The sequence below is a fragment of the Anomaloglossus baeobatrachus genome, chromosome 4 (genome assembly GCF_048569485.1).
Source record: "Anomaloglossus baeobatrachus isolate aAnoBae1 chromosome 4, aAnoBae1.hap1, whole genome shotgun sequence".
NCBI lineage: Eukaryota > Metazoa > Chordata > Amphibia > Anura > Aromobatidae > Anomaloglossus > Anomaloglossus baeobatrachus.
Window position 1 is genome coordinate 696,865,880 of NC_134356.1, and position 20,052 is coordinate 696,885,931.

Consider the following 20,052-nt stretch of genomic DNA (forward strand, 5'->3'; position numbering starts at 1 on the left):
AGGTAAATATCGGGTAACCAACCCGATATTTACCTTGGTTACCAGTGCACGGAGCTACACGTGCAGAGAACAGGGAGCAGCGCACACTGAGCGCTGGCTCCCTGCTCTCCTAGTTACAGCACACATTGGGTTAATTACCCGATGTGTGCTGCAGCTAAATGTGCACAGAGCAGGGAGCAGCGCACAATGCTTAGCGCTGGCTCCCTGCTCTCCTAGTTACAGCACATATCGGGTTAATTACCCGATGTGTGCAGCAGCTACATGAGCAGGGAGCAGCGCACACTGCTTAGCGCTGGCTCCCTGCTCTCCTAGCTACAGCACACATCGGGTTAATTAACCCGATGTGTCCTGCAGCTACATGTGCTCAGAGCAGGAGCCGGCACTGACAGTGAGAGCGGCGGAGGCTGGTAACAAAGGTAAATATCGGGTAACCAAGGACAGGGCTTCTTGTTTACCCGATGTTTACCGTGGTTACCAGCCTCCGCAGAAGCCGGCTCCTGCTGCCTGCACATTTAGTTGTTGCTGTCTCGCTGTCACACACAGCGATGTGTGCTTCACAGCGGGACAGCAACAACTAAAAAATGGCCCAGGACATTCAGCAACAACCAACGACCTCACAGCAGGGGCCGGGTTGTTGCTGGATGTCACACACAGCGACATCGCTAGCAACGTCAGAAAAGTTGTTCGTTAGCAGCGATGTTGCTAGCGATGTTGCTTAGTGTGACGGGGCCTTTACAGATTTTGGTGACTCCTCCGTACAGCGGATATAATGATACTGGAGGGATTAAAAAAGGAAGTAATTGACCATAATGAAGGGGGTAAAATTAAGAAACGGGTACACTATAAAAAAGGACGTGGTTGTGATAATGGTCCCTTAACAATATCCTATCATCATGTCATCTGATTGACACAAAGACCGTATCAACCTCCTGATGAACCGAATAGGAAACGCAGCGAGGCCTGGTTTCTGTATGTCAAGTGTCGCGGGCGGGGAGGAGGGTGTCAGCACACTACGCTCACCCCTTCTGCTCGGGTCCGGCGGTTGCTGCTCAGTGGTGGCTCAAGCGGTGGGGCGGATCCCGGGGGTTTCTCGAGCGGCACTCCTCGCCCGTGAGTGAAAGGGGGTTGTTGGGTGTGGGGATTGTTTATAGTCCGTGACGCCACCCACGGTTGTGGTGATTTCACCACCGCTGCTCAGTACAGGGGGTCCCGGGGATGGTGATGCGGAGCAGCCAGGTGTTGTGTTGCCCCTCCGTGGGTAGGGGTCGGTGATCCCGGGGCACGGTGACGGTTTGGGAGGTGCAGGGCCTGGTGGGCGCAGGGACGCGGGGGCAGCGCTGTGCCTTGCGGCACTGTGGTACTCACTCAGCCTGAGACGTTGACACAGTTTGTACGGTAAACCAAACGGCTGGTAAGACGGTCCCACGGACGGCTGCAATTGCTCTCCCAGTAGGTGACGGTGATGTCCCTCTTCCTTGCACCTTGTGTACTTGTTGGTTGCGATGGGTCCCCACCGGTAACCCGCTCCCCGGCTTCAAGCTGGGCCTTGAGGAGCTCTACTCTTTGCCCGCAGGCGCTGGCCCTCAGAAACTGGTGCCCTGGCGGTGGCGGTGTCTCTGTTGTACGGATTGGGCTGTTGCCTTCACTCGGGTCTTGGTTGTTGGGAGATCTACGTCCCCTTCACTGACGGATTCGGCAATTTACGGCGACTCCAAGCCTTGCCGGGGTCCGAGAGGCCCCTGCCCTGGTGCTGACTGTCCTTCGGAACACTGCTCCAGACCACCGGGCACACAGCCTACGGGGTCCTTCCAGGAACTTCCAAACGGTCCCCCTCCAGACAGTCACCGCCGTTGCTGACCTTGCTGACCTGTCCTGCACACAGCTGGACCTTCAGGCTTTTCTCTCTCTGTCACCGCTCTTGCTTTCCTCCTTTACTACCTTTCTTTCCTTCACTTTCACTTAGTTGTTTACTTTAGCCCTGTCTGGGCTACTCCTCCACTCCTTCCACTTCCTCCTCCCTGACTGAACTCCAACTCCAGACTGCCTGGTTTCTCCCGCCTCCAGAGCTGTGATCTCCTTGGTGGGCGGAGCCAACCGCCTGGCCCACCCCCTGGTGTGAATCATCAGCCTCTGGAGGAAGGCAACAAGGATTTTTGGTTCAGCTTAGATGTGCCTACCTGGGATGTAGGGTGTGGTGGTGTGTGACCTGTGTCCCCTGGCTTGCCCAGGGCGACACATTCCCCCTTAGCAAAATGCAGACCGTCCGCGGGCTGCCGTCCTACACCGGATTTATTTTTCTGTAAAAAGGGATAACAAGGTAAATAACACATAAATTTTCAATAACTCTTCCCAAAACGGGAGGCACATTTTACTTTAACGTTGCATAACGGTTTACGGTTACGGTTTCCGCTCTCTCCCACCCAAGCAACCTGGCTCTGATGCTGCCCCTAAAGCCCAGGCAGCACCCCTTGACCCACAGTCCAGCACACGGTACCCGAGCGGGATCTGTCCTTCCCTCCAGAGGGTAGCCACCGGTTCCTTTGGTGGCTGGGCCCCAGCCTGCTCTGCTGAGGGCCCTCCCTCCAACCTGCCTCTCCGGAGGCGGCATTGCGGAAAACGGTAACTGCAAACAACATATTTACAAGCCACTAACATTTGTGGGTGCCCTGCAAGTTCACGGGCTTGTCCATGGATAGTTCTCCATGCCAAAACTTTTTAACGGTCCCCACGGGGACAACGGTGCCGGCTCCGGCCGGTTCAATCACAAGCAAATCAGGTAACTTCTTCGGTCATTTTACTTATCATCTTTCAACTTTTCAAACAAACAACAGGTGGTCCCAACGGGGACTGCTGCAGCGGGCATCCGCCGCCCTACTCCGGTTCCTCTGCTAAGGCGGACCCATCCTCTGCCACCAGCACATCAAACATGCACTGACATGCCTGCTGTGACAGGGGTACCCGGTACCCATTTCCACCGGTACGCGGGGTATGGTAAACCACAGGGTCCCCCACATAGCGGGAACGCTCACTTGCTCCTTCAGCTGCAACAGTGGACTCGGAGCTGGGGCAGGAGTCATACTCTCTTATTTCTGCGTCAGGCGGGTTGCCGCCAGCTGCCGCAGCCTCCCGGCCTCCAGCATCCAACACTTTAGCCCCTTCTGCGGTAGCATGGAGCAGCAGAGTAGGCGAGCTTATACTGAGGCGTCCCATAAGTGACGGCAAGGGCGATGCATAGGCCGAAACTAGGCCGGGCCCCTCAGCCGCAGCGGCCGGTCCAGATAGGACATAGGGACGTGGGTCACCAGTCGGTTCTGCTACATCTGTTCCCCTTTCGCACATCGGGGCAATTGTAATCAGCTCCTCCACCTCGTTGGTCCACTGCTCCAGCATCCGGAAGATCTGATCCTGCTGACGTTGGTGGAATTGTATCACCCGGGCCTTCATCCAAGCCACGGTCCCGGGCGCAGGGTCTGGCACAGTCTCTACTGGGACTTCTGGCACCACGCTATTAAGGGGCCGCGGTTCTAGCGGTTCCCCTTGGTGCATTTCAGGGCCGTCCTGGACGTCTGCAGCCGGCTGGTCCGCCGGAGCGGCCGGGCAGGGTATCGCTACCGGTTGGGCAGGTAGCGGGCCTAATGGTGGGGCGGCAGCAACTATTGCGGGTAGCGGGGAGAGAGGCAGGGTGAGCGGAAGCCGGCCGGGCCCCTCAGCCCCAACGGCCGATCCTTCAGGAATACAGGGGCGTGGGTCGCTTACCCGCTCCTCCAAATCCTCTTCTGCCTCGCGTCTCCACATAGCAGCCACCACGTCCGCCATGTCGGTCTCCCACTCCTCCAGGAGGAGTTGCATATGGGCCTGCAGACGGTTACTCAGCGGGACGGTCCGGTCCCTCAACCACATCGCCGTGCCGGGCGCGGGGGCTTCCTCGTTGCGAGTTGGATCTTGCATCTTGGTAACGAGGTTTTTCCAGGAACCCAATCAGTCTGCAGAGTCCTGGCGTCCCTGCTTTTATAGCCGCAGCTACATGCGGCCAGCCGCCATCGCGTCCCCCTTAGCTCTTTCCGGCCCCTCCTCTCTCGGGGCGGGGTTTTGGCCTTCGCGCCTCTACTGCTCGAGAAGACGCTCGAGCGGGAACTTTTCGCGCCAAAGATGGCGGCTTCTGAAATTTTCCTGCCGGATACCTCCGGCGGTAACAAGGCGCACCTCTACCAGATGGCAGAGCGGTAAGATCCTGTTCGTGACGCCAAGTTGTCGCGGGCGGGGAGGAGGGTGTCAGCACACTACGCTCACCCCTTCTGCTCGGGTCCGGCGGTTGCTGCTCAGTGGTGGCTCGAGCGGTGGGCCGGATCCCGGGGGTTTCTCGAGCGGCACTCCTCGCCCGTGAGTGAAAGGGGGTTGTTGGGTGTGGGGATTGTTTATAGTCCGTGACGCCACCCACGGTTGTGGTGATTTCACCACCGCTGCTCAGTACGGGGGGTCCCGGGGATGGTGATGCGGAGCAGCCAGGTGTTGTGTTGCCCCTCCGTGGGTAGGGGTCGGTGATCCCGGGGCCCGGTGACGGTTTGGGAGGTGCAGGGCCTGGTGGGCGCAGGGACGCGGGGGCAGCGCTGTGCCTTGCGGCACTGTGGTACTCACTCAGCCTGAGACGTTGACACAGTTTGTACGGTAAACCAAACGGCTGGTAAGACGGTCCCACGGACGGCTGCAATTGCTCTCCCAGTAGGTGACGGTGATGTCCCTCTTCCTTGCACCTTGTGTACTTGTTGGTTGCGATGGGTCCCCACCGGTAACCCGCTCCCCGGCTTCAAGCTGGGCCGGAGGAGCTCTACTCTTTGCCCGCAGGCGCTGGCCCTCAGAAACTGGTGCCCTGGCGGTGGCGGTGTCTCTGTTGTACGGATTGGGCTGTTGCCTTCACTCGGGTCTTGGTTGTTGGGGGATCTACGTCCCCTTCACTGACGGATTCGGCAATTTACGGCGACTCCAAGCCTTGCCGGGGTCCGAGAGGCCCCTGCCCTGGTGCTGACTGTCCTTCGGAACACTGCTCCAGACCACCGGGCACACAGCCTACGGGGTCCTTCCAGGAACTTCCAAACGGTCCCCCTCCAGACAGTCACCGCCGTTGCTGACCTTGCTGACCTGTCCTGCACACAGCTGGACCTTCAGGCTTTTCTCTCTCTGTCACCGCTCTTGCTTTCCTCCTTTACTACCTTTCTTTCCTTCACTTTCACTTAGTTGTTTACTTTAGCCCTGTCTGGGCTACTCCTCCACTCCTTCCACTTCCTCCTCCCTGACTGAACTCCAACTCCAGACTGCCTGGTTTCTCCCGCCTCCAGAGCTGTGATCTCCTTGGTGGGCGGAGCCAACCGCCTGGCCCACCCCCTGGTGTGAATCATCAGCCTCTGGAGGAAGGCAACAAGGATTTTTGGTTCAGCTTAGATGTGCCTACCTGGGATGTAGGGTATGGTGGTGTGTGACCTGTGTCCCCTGGCTTGCCAAGGGCGACACACAAGTATATAATGATAAGTAGCCCCCAGATATGTCTGCCCTTGTTTGTTTGTTGAGCACTGCATGCACTTTATTTTAGGCACAAGCACTTTTCTTACACTGTATCTTCCATTGAGAGTCGATGGAGAGCAGGGGCGCCATATCGAAAACTTAGTGTGCTTACCTCTGCTGCCAGGTAGTGCACAGGAGTGAGAACTTATCATAGGGTGTAAGCAATTTTTCCTCCCTTTGCCTGGCAAAGACTAAGGACGAGGAAGTCGGAAACATGTCTGCTGACCAGTTGCCCGACGGGGCATGATTTGCACTCTAATGGGCGGTGTTTCACCGCTGTCACAGCACAGCGCGTCTCCTGCTTGCAGCGTTCTGCTGTGAGGGAGGAGGGAGAAGGGAGCAGATGGGCTGTGACGAGCGGTAAAACACCGCCCACAGCTCTGTGAGTCAGGAAGACTGCAGCCGGCCGCAGGGATGTGACGTCACCGGAGCGGGGAACAGAGGTCTGCAATAGCGCCTCTCACAGGCACTATTGCCACAGGCACTATTGCCAACACAAAGTATTTGCAAGAAACATTGTTTCTCAACATAATATCGAACTAGACAATGAAATATATGGGTGAACCACCCCTTAAATACCTTAAATACCTATGGCATAAGAAATAGCTTCAACAGAGATGAATTATTTAGTCACCATAACCCCTGATAAGTAACACTCATACTTGGCATCTTGGGATAACAAATGTTTTACAAGGCACCAGTTTTCTAAGAAAATATATTTCTAGAGGTTCTATTGACATGAAATTCTCAACAGATGTTGGTAACAACCCATCCAATCTACACAGGAATAAAAATCAGCCCACTGATGTCCATAAATTAAGTGTTGTATAATGAGAAATGATGCAGGGAAAAAGTGTGGAACAAATTGATTTATAAACTACTGAAGGCTCCAGTGACTGATGGGGCCATAATCTGGAAGTAGAAAGAACATCATTTCACCATAAATCGGCTGCGACCATGTGCTCCTCACAAGATTTCGGACACAGGAGATAAAGAATTATCAGAAAAGTTTGCTAAGAGCCAAGAACCACGTGTGCAGGGCTCCAGGAAGACACGGAATCAGCAGGTAGCATTGCTTCAAAGAAGATAGTCAGGTCAGTTGAGACCAAAATGTAACTCTTTGGATGCCATAAAACACCAAGGTTGGTGGCCAAAAGGCAAATCATCCCAAAAAACACCACCAGTGATGAGTGGAAGTTGGATTATCATTGTTTTTTTTCAGCATACAACTCTGGAAAACTTAATATAATTAAAGGAAAGATGAATGGACAAATGCACTGTCACGCTGGAGTGTATAGATGCTCAGCATGCAGAGTAACACAAGGGTAATAACGTGAATGGTATGGAAGTATTCCTTGGCAATATGGACAGGGGAGAGAGGAAATCTCCTTCAACTCACTTGAGTCTATACCCGTGGCTCCCAATACAGGTCGTTCCCCCCGTTACCATCATGTGCATAGGCCCTCACTTGCCCTTAACTCCCCCTGGCTAGTGGGAAGACTGGCAAGTACACTAGTCTTACCCCTGCAATAATACAACACATGGTAAAGGACATAGATGGGGAAATAGCTAGAAAAGCCAAACACTCCAAACTCCTCCAATGCAGTTAAATAATACAGCTGCAATTGTAACGACTCAGCTTTTTGCAGAGACAGGCTTATTACAAAGTGAACAACGTAGAAATGTGAATCTATAACCGGCATAAGATGGTAAAACACGTGACTTTTTTATAGCAAAGGGGAGTGATCACAAAGAGCTGCACATGGGATTAAGGCTCCAAAGAACATGCAGATAAGAAATATTCCTTTCCCTACTGAACTAAAAGAAAGTAGATTCACTCAAATACAAGTCTGGTCCCAGACACACCAGAGGTCTCCTAAGAAGGGGACACACTCATGCCCCATGTTAAGACACAGCGCTTTTCAATGTCTGTCAAGATGTAATTTTCTTGATTTGGCCAAACATAGGTCATTTTTGTGTGTTAACTCATGCTTGTTAAGTCATTATTTTCCACCGGACTCATAGGAGGTTTCCATTGTCTGAGGATGTGTATTGCTAAGTTAATGTAAAATTCCTCAGCCTCTCTGTCTACCTCACTCAGAGGAGAATTATACAGGATAATTAACCATGCGGATTGGAATGCCACCCGATAAGAGCACAGCCTTTTGACATCAATCCTGTAAGACCACCATACCCTGGGATGAGTGCTCAGGAGATATCAAAAGGGACAGCTTGAGTTACCAGGGTGTTCTTTTGATACATTGCTTCAACATAGGGGTTTTAATCCCAGGTGGAAGTCCATTACCCAGCCTAGGCACTTTGGCGCCATTTAAGAGATCAGAAACTGGATTACATTGTGCAGGAGCACCACCAAAGAGTCTAGGATTCGGCTGGAAGGAACACAAGTTGGGATGATTCGATTACCTGGTTACAGACCTTGCTATGCTGGTGAGGCTTCGTACGTTTGTCACTATCCTATTCTTGGTGGGTGCCTGCCAAAAGCAGGGTGCTGCTAGTTTAGGGTATGTGGCCCTCGAAGTTCCGAATCCCAAATATTCTAATCTCTGGTGAGCCTGTTACATCACATGTTTTGCATGGTTTTGTGTTATATGCCTTTGACTGTTGGGAATCCAATAAAGTCTAATTATTGTGGTTCCCACACCCTGTGTTTTCTTAGTAGTTTTCTGCCCATGGGTAAAAAGTTTGGACGTTCAGTTGGGATGAGTCCTGGTCCGTGTGGTCTTTCTAAAGGCAGCCAGGCTAATGGACGAGATCACCCACTGACCCCCGTATCTGCACAAGTTGGTGTATAGTTTAATTCTCCTCTGAGTGAGGTAGACGGAGAGGCTGAGGGATTTTACATTAATTTAGCCATAAATACACATCCTCAGACTATGGACAGCTCTGATGAGTGCGTCGGAAAACAATGACTTAACAAACACAAGTTAGCACATCAAAAGGACCCACGTCTGGCCAAATTAAGAACTTTAAACCCTGACAGACATTGAAGAGGGCTGTGTCTTCACACATGTACTGAGACATTGTTGATAAAAATCTACTACCATCTACCAGGATCAAGAAAATAAAATAAGGGTAGACATTTCAGCAAAACAATGATTCAAACACAAAGCCAAGGAAACTCACAATTGGTTTCAGAGAAATAAATCTGCTAGAATTACAAAGCCCATCACCAGAGCTGAATCCAATAGAAAATGTGTGGAAGGAACTATAGCTGAGTCGGGACCTCCAGGAGGGGAAGAGTGTATGTGTAGAAGAATGGGCCAAAATCCACCTGAGCAAAGCAGGCAACTAGTGTCTCCATACAGGAGGCGTCTGGAAGCTTCATAACCAAAAAAATGAAAATGTACCAGGTATTAAATAAATCTCAGTAACGTGTTCAATACTTTTTCCTTGTGTAATTTCTCAGCATTACACATCACTAAGTTTATAGACATCAATACCTACATCTGATAAGAAATTCATGTGAATACCACATCTAGAAATATAAATGATGACATGTTGAATTCTCATTTTACCAGAACATTTATGGTATACAAAGAAGTAAGACCATATAACTCCATATAGAACAATGGCCTATTAAATTACTCTCTGTGAGGTCCTTTCCAATTGTTCCCGAATAAAGAAGTAGGCGAAAATTCTTTGAAGGACAAATATCATTTTCTTTATTTTTAAAAATATCAGGTCCCAGCTTCAAAATTTCTTTTCCTCCCTCATTTGTGGATAATGTTGTTTTCAGGAAACCAGGGAGAGAAAAAAACATTGTCAGAAGGCTCAGAAGTGGAAAGATGAATGTTTCATATGAGGTATAGTGAACGTGTTTTTGACAGATTCTGGATACAAATGTGACTTCTGAGAAATAATATCTCGTTTATTTGGTTGCAATATATTGTCTTGTGCCGAGGGTTTTATAGAATTGAGTCCAAAGAACTTTGCACAGGCTTTAAGGATCCAACCTGTACATTATCTCCAATTTTCAGGTGGCTTAATTTTTTGGGCAGGATGATAAGGCCGGAAGACCAAGGAGCGAATCAATATGAAACATAGCAAACAAGTTACTCATGAGTTTTCTAAGAGCCTGCTTAATGTCTTTATTGCTCAGACTGTATATCATAGGGTTAAGAAGTGGAGTTACTACCGTGTAGAACAGGGACAGGAACGTCTTTGCATTTTGCTTACGTGGAAACAGATAAGTGGTAATGAGGGATCCATAAAACAGAGCCACCACCGCCAGGTGAGAGCTGCAGGTGGAGAAGGTCTTCTGTCGCCCGGTCACAGAGGGGATCTTCAGTATGGTGACAATAATGGACACGTAAGAAACTATAATAACAGTAAGTGGGCAAATTGCAAAAACAATAACCAAAAAGAAAGTTTCCAACTTCATCATGAAAGTGTCTGAGCAGGAAAGCTCCAGTAGAGGTTCCAAGTCACAGAAGAAATGGTCAATGATGTTTGGTCCACAGAAATCCAATCGACTCACTGTAAAAAAGATCATCAGCAACGTAGCACAAATCACCAACCAACACAGGAGAACGGCTCTTACACAAAATGTGAGGTCCATGACCGAGGGGTAATGTAGAGGGTGACAGATGGCCTGATACCGGTCATAGGACATCACCGTCAGGAGGAGACATTCCAGTACCTCAGAGGCCGAAAAGAAATAAAACTGACTCATACAGCCAATAAAAGACACAGAACTTCCCTCATACAGCACAGTGTGGAGTGTGTTGGGTACGATGGTGGTGGTGAGAAGAATATCTGAGAAGGAGAGTTGTGTGAGGAAGAAGTACATGGGAGAGTGGAGCGATCGGCTGGAGGACACCACCAGAATGATCAGGAGGTTTCCACATACGGTCACACAGTAGATGACCAGAAGGAGAAGAAAGAAGACAACATTGAAACTTTGCAAATTCTGAAATCCCAAGAGCAGAATCTCGGTAATTTTACTAATGTTGTGATGTTGCATATTCAGAGAAGAGAAGTTTTAAAATTTGTTGTGAGCTATAAAAAAACAAATTGAGTTAACCAGTTCACGACCAGACCATTTTCCCTCATTACGGAGCAGACACTTTTTTGGATCTCTTTTGTAAATGTGATATGAAAAGCTTTTTTTTTTTTTACATTTGGATAATAAAAATAGATTTGTGCAACTTTTTCATTATAAATTATAAATACATTTTTATCTTGTTTTCATAATCTTTTTTTTTATTTTTAATTACAATAATTAATTAATATTTTTAATTAATTTTTAATAGCATCTCCATAATGGATCACTGACATACATTGTGAATTCTGTTCCCCTTTCCATAATGATATTTTTCTTACATAATTCACTTTTTTTCTCGAGGTGAGTGCTGCAAGTATCAATAATTTGCATTGGAAGGTGCTATTCTTATTTATTTTTACTGATTTATTTTCACATTTATTTATCTTTCATTGATTTCACACATTGTACCCCATAAAGTCATAAAGGTCCATTGGAGAGCATTTCATCATTGAAATATACATTTTTTTTGTAGTCTGATATCCTCTGTAACTGGCGCTGGTATATCATCCCCAGTTACAGGGTACATTCAGCCTTTTTGCTTTATAACAAGTTGACTAGGTTTCCTAATATCTAGTAGTTCCTTAACTCACCTTATGCCCAGCAATCATTGATGACCAGTTGTGGAGGAGGAAGCGCTGTCAGAACTTCTTCTTATTGTATACAAATTGCTTGTTCAGAGTGATGAATTCAGGGATCGGAGAGGCAGAGAAGCTAATAAGAGCCGGCACCCCACTCCTGGAGACGCATCATCTTGCGCAGCTGATAGACTATACAGTGATGGTTAGAGCGAGCGCACTCTTAAAGTCAATGGGTGGTCAAGCGCTTCCAACAAACACTTTGTATGTACTGAAATGTGGATGGGTTTTAATATATTCTAATTGTCATTCTATCAAGGTCCTTGAAATTTTCTGATTCACATTTGATGGACCACAGCCTATCCCCAGTGCAGACCTAAAGCAGCATTTCCAAATTATAGTAATAAGCTTACATTGAGAGAGTGACTTTTAGTTCTCATAGATGAAATTAAGTGATCCACCGGATCTGATTTGTGATCACAGGATTTAGAAGAGGATTCAAATAGTGCTCTCAAATGGAGAATAGCACAAGTGATCAGTAAACACCTCCACTCTCCAAATCGTACTGTGAGGTAGCGTCGTCGGCTGCGCAGCAGAAGACACGGGATCCAGGCACCAAGGTTCACAGCACACGGTTTATTCCAAAGAAAAAGTCCACAATAGTACATATGTGCCTTTCCGGCAGAGAACTCAGGGAGATGTGATCACTCCCTCACACCCAGCACACCTGCCCTTGTTCCTGAATCTATTTAACCCTCCCTTCAGCCTGTAGGGAAACAGCATTAACCCTATAGTGGATTATCATGGAGTGAGCACAACCGGGGCGAGACATACCGGCCGTCATAGATAACCCCGGTCACAGTCTCACATACCCCCCCCCCCCTCAGTTCAAGCGTGCGGGGTTGAACTCCTGGCATCAAACACGGGCCGCGGGACAAGGCATCGGCGTTGCCCTGCAACCTACCGGCCCGGTGTTCAACCGTAAACCGGAAGTTCTGCAGAGAAAGGAACCACCGGGTAACCCGGGCATTCCGTTCTGTCAGGTTTCCGGGTTTTCCAGTCCTCTTTTGAAAAAGCTTGCCCTCAGTTAACATGGAGTTTTGTGTTCTGTTGCCCTACTTCCTGTCCAGCTGCTTAAAAGGCCGCCTCTAAGCTTAGTCCAGTGCCTGAGTATACTGCTTGCTGTGTGCTCCTGCTTTGCTGCTGCTGCTACTTGATTACCTTTGGATCCTCCTGGAAATCTACCGACCGACTCTGGACCATACCCGGTTTCTTCAAACTGTGCCCGGACTCCGTCTGCCGTCTTTTGTCAGCACGTCTGCCCGGTTTCTTCCGGTTCATAACCATTCTGGACTTTCATTCCGTACGGACACTTCTGGACTTTACCGCTTGCCCCTTGTGTCCCGGCTGCACCGCATTTAGGCCTTCCGGGGTTGATTGCCGGACAGTCCCTGTATAGGGGTTCGCTCTGGTGGTCTCCCTGGGGGAGTCCGGTGCGTGGCCCCGGGAATCCCCTTCGCTCCGTTTCAGAAAGGTATTTTTTGTGTTTGTTATACTGTGTATTTCCGTTGTGTATCTACCGTGGTTACATATCATAAAAACATCTTGTACCACAAACTCGTCTCTGGCTGTCATTGCCCTAACGCTATCGAAATCCTCAAACATACAATAGTATTACACGTTCCTTGGCGGACCTCATCCAGACCAGTGGAGAGTGATCCGTCACCAAGCGAAACTGCCGTCCCAGCAGGTAATAGCGTAGGGACTCCAAGGCCCACTTGATCGCCAGGCACTCCTTCTCCACTACGCTATAATTCCGCTCGGGAGGGGTGAGCTTCCTACTTAAGAAGGTGACGGGGTGTTCCACCCCCTGAACCACCTGAGACAGCACTGCCCCCAGGCCGACCTCCGAGGCGTCAGTCTGTACTATGAACTCTTTCCGGAAATCAGGGTTTACAAGAACGGGCTGTCCGCACAGGACCCCCTTCAGGGCCCGGAAGGAGTCCTCGGCCTGCGGAGTCCAGTGCACCATGACGGACTTCTTGCCTTTGAGAAGGTCTGTCAAGGGGGCTGATAGTCCCGCAAAATCTTTTACAAACCTCCTGTAGTACCCCACGATACCCAGGAAGGCCCTAACCTGTTTCGTGGTCAGGGGTCTAGGCCACTTCTGGATCGCCTCAACTTTGTTAATTTGGGGCTTAATCACTCCTTGGCCTATTACGTAGCCCAAGTAGCAGGCTTCCGTGAGTCCCAACGCACATTTCTTGGGATTGGCTGTCAATCCGGCTGTTCGAAGCGCGTCCACCACCGCTTGTACCTGTTCCAAGTGGGTCTGCCAATCGGAGCTGTAAATAATGATGTCATCAAGGTACGCTGATGCATACGCCTGGTGGGGTTCCAGCACTAAGTCCATCAACCTCTGGAACGTGGCCGGAGCGCCATGTAACCCAAAATGCAAGACAACATAGTGGAAGAGACCCTCCGGCGTAACAAAAGCGGTTTTCTCCTTGGCGGACTCCGTTAGTGGCACCTGCCAGTACCCCTTGGTCAGGTCGAGCGTGGTAAAATATCGCGCCTGTCCCAGCCTATCAATCAGCTCATCCACCCGGGGCATGGGGTAGAGATCAAACTTGGATATTTCGTTCAATCTCCTAAAGTCATTGCAGAACCTTAAGGAGCCATCGGGTTTTGGTATTAGGACAATCGGACTAGCCCATTCACTCCGGGATTTTTCGATGACCCCCAGGCGTAACATTGTCTTTACTTCCTCTGATATGGCTTGTCGTCGAGCCTCCGGTACCCGGTATGACTTCAGGCGTACCTTCAGGTGGGGCTCGGTGACAATATCATGTCGTATCAGACTGGTCCTACCGGGCAGCTCGGAGAAGACATCGGGGTTCTGCTGAACCAACCGTCTGGCCTCTCGCCTCTGTGTCTTGGTGAGGGCTTCTCCAATCCTTACTTCCGGTTCGTCCTCTCCGGAGGTCGCTGGAGCCGGATGTGAACGACCCGAAGAGGAGGGAGGTGGGGAAAAAACAGCCATCAGGCTTTCCCGTTCCTGCCAAGGTTTTAATAGGTTGACATGGTATATTTGTTCAGGTTTCCGCCTACCGGGCTGCAATACTTTATAGTTAACCACCCCGACTCTTTCCTTTATCTCGTAGGGGCCTTGCCACTGAGCCAGGAATTTACTCTCTGCCGTGGGAATCAATACCAACACCCGATCCCTGGGATTAAAGGTCCGCACGGTGGCTTGTCTATTGTAGCGGCCGCTTTGCGCGGCCTGAGCCTCCTGTAAATGCTCCTTCACAATTGGCATGACCGCGCTTATGCGGTTCTGCATACCCAAAATGTGTTCAATCACACTTTTATGGGGGGTGGGCTCCTGCTCCCAGGTTTCTTTTGCCAGGTCCAACAATCCCCGGGGATGTCGCCCGTATAACAATTCAAAAGGCGAAAACCCCGTGGATGCCTGTGGCACCTCTCGTATGGCAAACATCAAATAGGGAAGCATCATATCCCAGTCTTTCCCGTCTTTTGAGATCACCCTTCTTAGCATGGTTTTCAGGGTTTTATTGAATCGTTCCACTAAACCATCCGTCTGAGGATGATACACAGACGTACGCAACTGCTTGATCTGGAGTAGCCGGCATAGCTCTTTGGTCACTTTAGACATGAATGGGGTCCCCTGATCCGTAAGGATCTCCTTGGGCAACCCCACCCGGCAGAACACAGCAAACAACTCCCGAGCTATAAGCTTTGCTGCAGTATGTCTGAGAGGTATCGCCTCGGGATACCGGGTGGCATAGTCAACGATCACTAGGATATGCTGGTGCCCTCGAGCAGACTTTACGAGGGGCCCCACCAGATCCATCCCTATCCGTTCAAAAGGGACTTCTATAATGGGTAACGGTACCAACGGACTGCGAAAGTGGGTCAGGGGTGCGGTAAGCTGACACTCCGGGCAGGTTTCGCAGAACCGTTTTACCTCCCCAAAGACCCCGGGCCAATAGAACCTTTGCAATATTCGCTCCTGCGTTTTCTTGACCCCTAGGTGACCACTCATCAGGTGTTTATGAGCCAAGTCGAGGACCCGCCGGCGATACGGCTGGGGCACCACCAACTGCTCTACCCCTACGCCCCGTATTTCATCTACCCGGTAGAGTAAATCCTGCTTAAGAGCGAAATGGGGGTATCTTACCTGGGCACCAGGCAGCTGTGCCACCCCGTCAACTACTGTCACCCGACTCCGGGCATGTATTAATGTAGGGTCCTGGAGTTGGGCTGTCCCAAACGTATCCGGGGACGCCTCCAACTCCGGGATGGGCTCGACCGTCTCAGCCTCTCCTGCCAATACCTCTAGGGGCGACCTATCAGGTTCACATCCTGTCCCTATCATGGGGACCCCTACGGCAGGCGTCCCGGATTCAGGATTGTAGGGCTCAGGTCCCGGACTGACCAATATCTGAGGGGACTTAGGAGGTCCCTTCCATAAAGTCCAAAAATAGGGCAGATCCCTTCCTAGGATCACATCATAGGGAAGAGTATTAATAAGTCCCACCTCATGTTGCACCTGACCGCAAGGTGCTGTGATGGTGACTATCCCCGTGGGATAGTCTCGGCGGTCCCCATGTATGCAAACCACCCCCACGGTACGTCCGGTGGCCTTTACTTTAGCCCTTAGGGTTGATCGCACAAGGGTCACTAAGCTTCCGGAATCCAACAAGCCTGTAACCGGACATCCATTCACCTGAATTTGGCACAAGTGGGGCTCAGTCTCTGGGTAGACCAGGTCAGCGGTACACACCACCTGAGCATACATTGAACCCCGCCGGGTAACCCCACAATCCATGGGCTCCGTGGTGAGTGGACACTGGGCTTCCATATGTCCCACCCGCTGGCACCGCCAACATCTAATAGGGAAGGATACCCCCTTGACGAGTTGTCGTTTAGGGTACATAGTTATCCGGACCTCAGGGACGGAGGGTGCGGCTTCAGACGGGACGGTAGCGGACTCCCGCACCGGTGTCAGCGGTGGGTCCTTGGCCCTAGGCTTGGAGGGGCCGGAGCGACGGGCGGTACGCAAAGTCTCAGTGTCCCGTATCAAGTCCTGCGTAGCCACATGCCGCTCTACCAGGGACACTAATTGGTCCAGGGTACTCGGGTCACCCTGTCCGACCCACCGTTGAACGGTGACGGGTAAAGTGCGCACAAAACGATCCACTACTACCCTTTCCACCATTTGCGCCGGGCTCAGAGTGTCAGGCTGCAACCACTTTTTTACAAGATGTAACAAGTCATAGGCCTGGGAGCGTACGGGTTTGGCTTCCTCATAGAACCACTGATTTACTCGCTGAGCCCGTACATAGGTATTCACCCCCAACCGAGCCAGTATTTCGGCTTTCAGGGTCACATAGTCAATGGCGTCCTCGGTACAGAGGTCCAGGTATGCTTTTTGGGGTTCCCCCGTCAGATAAGGTGACAATACCTCAGCCCACTGCGGGGTCGGCAGCTTTTCCCGCTCGGCCACCCGTTCAAACACCGCCAGGAACGCTTCCACATCATCACCCGGGGTCATCTTTTGCAACGCTTGTCTCACCGCTTTCCGGACGCTGCCGTCGTCACCCGGTCCCTGGGTTGTTGCTGCCGGTCCGGCACGGATCGACTTGGCCAGGAGAACCATCTGTTCTTGGTGCCTTTTTTCCTGCAATTGCAAGGCTTGCTGCTGACGTGCATTGGCCTGCTCCATCTGTTCTTGGTGCCTTTTGTCCTGCACTTGCAAGGATTGCTGCTGACGTGCATTGGCCTGATCCATCTGTTCTTGGAATTTTTTTTCCTGCACTTGCAAGGATTGGAGCAGGTGTGCATTGGTCTGTTGCTGCTGTGCATTAGCCTGTTGCTGCTGTGCATTAGCCTGAGCCAAATGCTTTAGTATGTCCTCCATGGCGTCGCCGGGTTTGGGCTGTAGTATAGCCGCTCGAATCCAGGACATGCGCAGCTGGGTCACCAGGGATGGATGCTACACCTCACCGGCTGTCATGCCCGCATTCTCCACCATATGTGAGGTAGCGTCGTCGGCTGCGCTGCAGAAGACACGGGATCCAGGCACCAAGGGTCACAGCACACGGTTTATTCCAAAGAAAAAGTCCACAATAGTACATATGTGCCTTTCCGGCAGAGAACTCAGGGAGATGTGATCACTCCCTCACACCCGGCACACCTGCCCTTGTTCCTGAATCTATTTAACCCTCCCTTCAGCCTGTAGGGAAACAGCATTAACCCTATAGTGGATTATCATGGAGTGAGCACAAACGGGGCGAGACATACCGGCCGTCATAGATAACCCCGGTCACAGTCTCACAGTACATATTGGTGATTGGTGTAGATTGTGTGCAGGAATATGGTTTAAAAATTTCACAACAAAATCTGCATCTCTTGGCAAAAAAATGCACAAAGACAGTTTTGATGCCATTGCAGTGCAGTTTTCTTGCAGGAGGTGCAAATTTGGTGCTCAGTACTGGTAACTAGTGATGAGCGGGCACTACCATGCTCGGGTACTCTGTACAAGTAACTACTGATGACCGGGCACTACCATGCTCGGGTGCTCAGTACTGGTAACTAGTGATGAGCGGGCACTACCATGCTCGGGTGCTCAGTACTGGTAACTACTGATGAGCGGGCACTACCATGCTCAGGTGCTCAGTACTGGTAACTAGTGATGAGCGGGCACTACCATGCTCAGGTGCTCAGTACTGGTAACTACTGATGAGCGGGCACTACCATGCTCAGGTGCTCAGTACTGGTAACTAGTGATGAGCGGGCACTACCATGCTCGGGTGCTCAGTACTGGTAACTACTGATGAGCGGGCACTACCATGCTCGGGTGCTCAGTACTGGTAACTAGTGATGAGCGGGCACTACCATGCTCAGGTGCTCAGTACTGGTAACTAGTGATGAGCGGGCACTACCATGCTCAGGTGCTCAGTACTGGTAACTAGTGATGAGCGGGCACTACCATGCTCAGGTGCTCAGTACTGGTAACTAGTGATGAGCAAGCACTACCATGCTCAGGTGCTCAGTACTGGTAACTAGTGATGAGTGGGCATTACCATGCTCGGGTGCTCAGTACTGGTAACTAGTGATGAGCGGGCACTACCATGCTCAGGTGCTCAGTACTGGTAACTAGTGATGAGCGGGCACTACCATGCTCAGGTGCTCAGTACTGGTAACTAGTGATGAGCGGGCACTACCATGCTCGGGTGCTCAGTACTGGTAACTAGTGATGAGCGGGCACTACCATGCTCAGGTGCTCAGTACTGGTAACTAGTGATGAGCAAGCACTACCATGCTCAGGTGCTCAGTACTGGTAACTAGTGATGAGTGGGCATTACCATGCTCGGGTGCTCAGTACTGGTAACTAGTGATGAGCGGGCACTACCATGCTCGGGTGCTCAGTACTGGTAACTAGTGATGAGCGGGCACTACCATGCTCGGGTGCTCAGTACTGGTAACTAGTGATGAGCGGGCACCACCATGCTCGGGTGCTCAGTACTGGTAACTAGTGATGAGCGGGCACTACCATGCTCAGGTGCTCAGTACTGGTAAATAGTGATGAGCGAGCACTACCATGCTCGGGTGCTCGATACTCATAGCTAGTGATGAGTGGGCACTACCATGCTCGGGTGCTCAGTACTGGTAACTCGTGATGAGCGGGCACTACCATGCTCGGGTGCTCAGTACTGGTAACTCGTGATGAGCGGGCACTACCATTCTCGGGTGCTCAGTACTAGTTACCAGTACTGAGCACCCGAGCATGGTAGTGCCCGCTCATTACTAGTTACCATTACTGAGCACCCGAGCATGGTAGTGCCCGCTCATCACGAGTTACCAATACTGAGCACCCGAGCATGGTAGTGCCGCTCATCACTAGTTACCAGTACTGAGCACCCGAGCATGGTAGTGCCCACTCATCACTAGCTATGAGTATCGAGCACCCGAGCATGGTAGTGCTCGCTCATCACTATTTACCAGTAGTGAGCACCCGAGCATGGTAGTGCCCGCTCATCACTAGTTACCAGTAGTGAGCACCCGAGCATGGTAGTGCCCGCTCATCACTAGTTACCAGTACTGAGCACCCGAGCATGGTAGTGCCCGCTCATCACTACTTACCAGTACTGAGCACCCGAGCATGGCAGTGCCCGCTCATCACTACTTACCAGTACTGAGCACTCGAGCATGGTGGTGCCCGCTCATCACTAGTTACCAGTACTGAGCACCCGAGCATGGTGGTGCCCGCTCATCACTAGTTACCAGTACTGAGCACTCGAGCATGGTAGTGCCCGCTCATCACTACTTACCAGTACTGAGCACCCGAGCATGGTGGTGCCCGCTCATCACTACTTACCAGTGCTGAGCACCCGAGCATGGTGGTGCCCGCTCATCACTAGTTACCAGTACTGAGCACCCGAGCATGGTAGTGCTCGCTCATCACTATTTACCAGTACTGAGCACCCGAGCATGGTAGTGCCCGCTCATCACTAGTTACCAGTACTGAGCACCCGAGCATGGTGGTGCCCGCTCATCACTAGTTACCAGTACTGAGCACCCGAGCATGGTAGTGCCCGCTCATTACTAGTTACCATTACTGAGCACCCGAGCATGGTAGTGCCCGCTCATCACGAGTTACCAGTACTGAGCACCCGAGAATGGTAGTGCCCGCTCATCACGAGTTACCAGTACTGAGCACCCGAGCATGGTAGTGCCCGCTCATCACGAGTTACCAGTACTGAGCACCCGAGCATGGTAGTGCCCACTCATCACTAGCTATGAGTATCGAGCACGCGAGCATGGTAGTGC

At 51.0% G+C, this 20,052-nt stretch overlaps 1 protein-coding gene across 1 annotated transcript; it reads right to left on the minus strand.

Moving 5' to 3' along the window:
• Positions 1-9,559: 9,559 nt before the first annotated feature.
• On the minus strand, positions 9,560-10,549 carry LOC142303028 (olfactory receptor 11L1-like). The gene has a single exon (XM_075344129.1). The coding sequence runs from the start codon at positions 10,538-10,540 to the stop codon at positions 9,560-9,562; it is 981 nt and encodes a 326-aa protein (XP_075200244.1). The 5' UTR covers positions 10,541-10,549.
• Between the last annotated feature and the right edge of the window lie 9,503 nt (positions 10,550-20,052).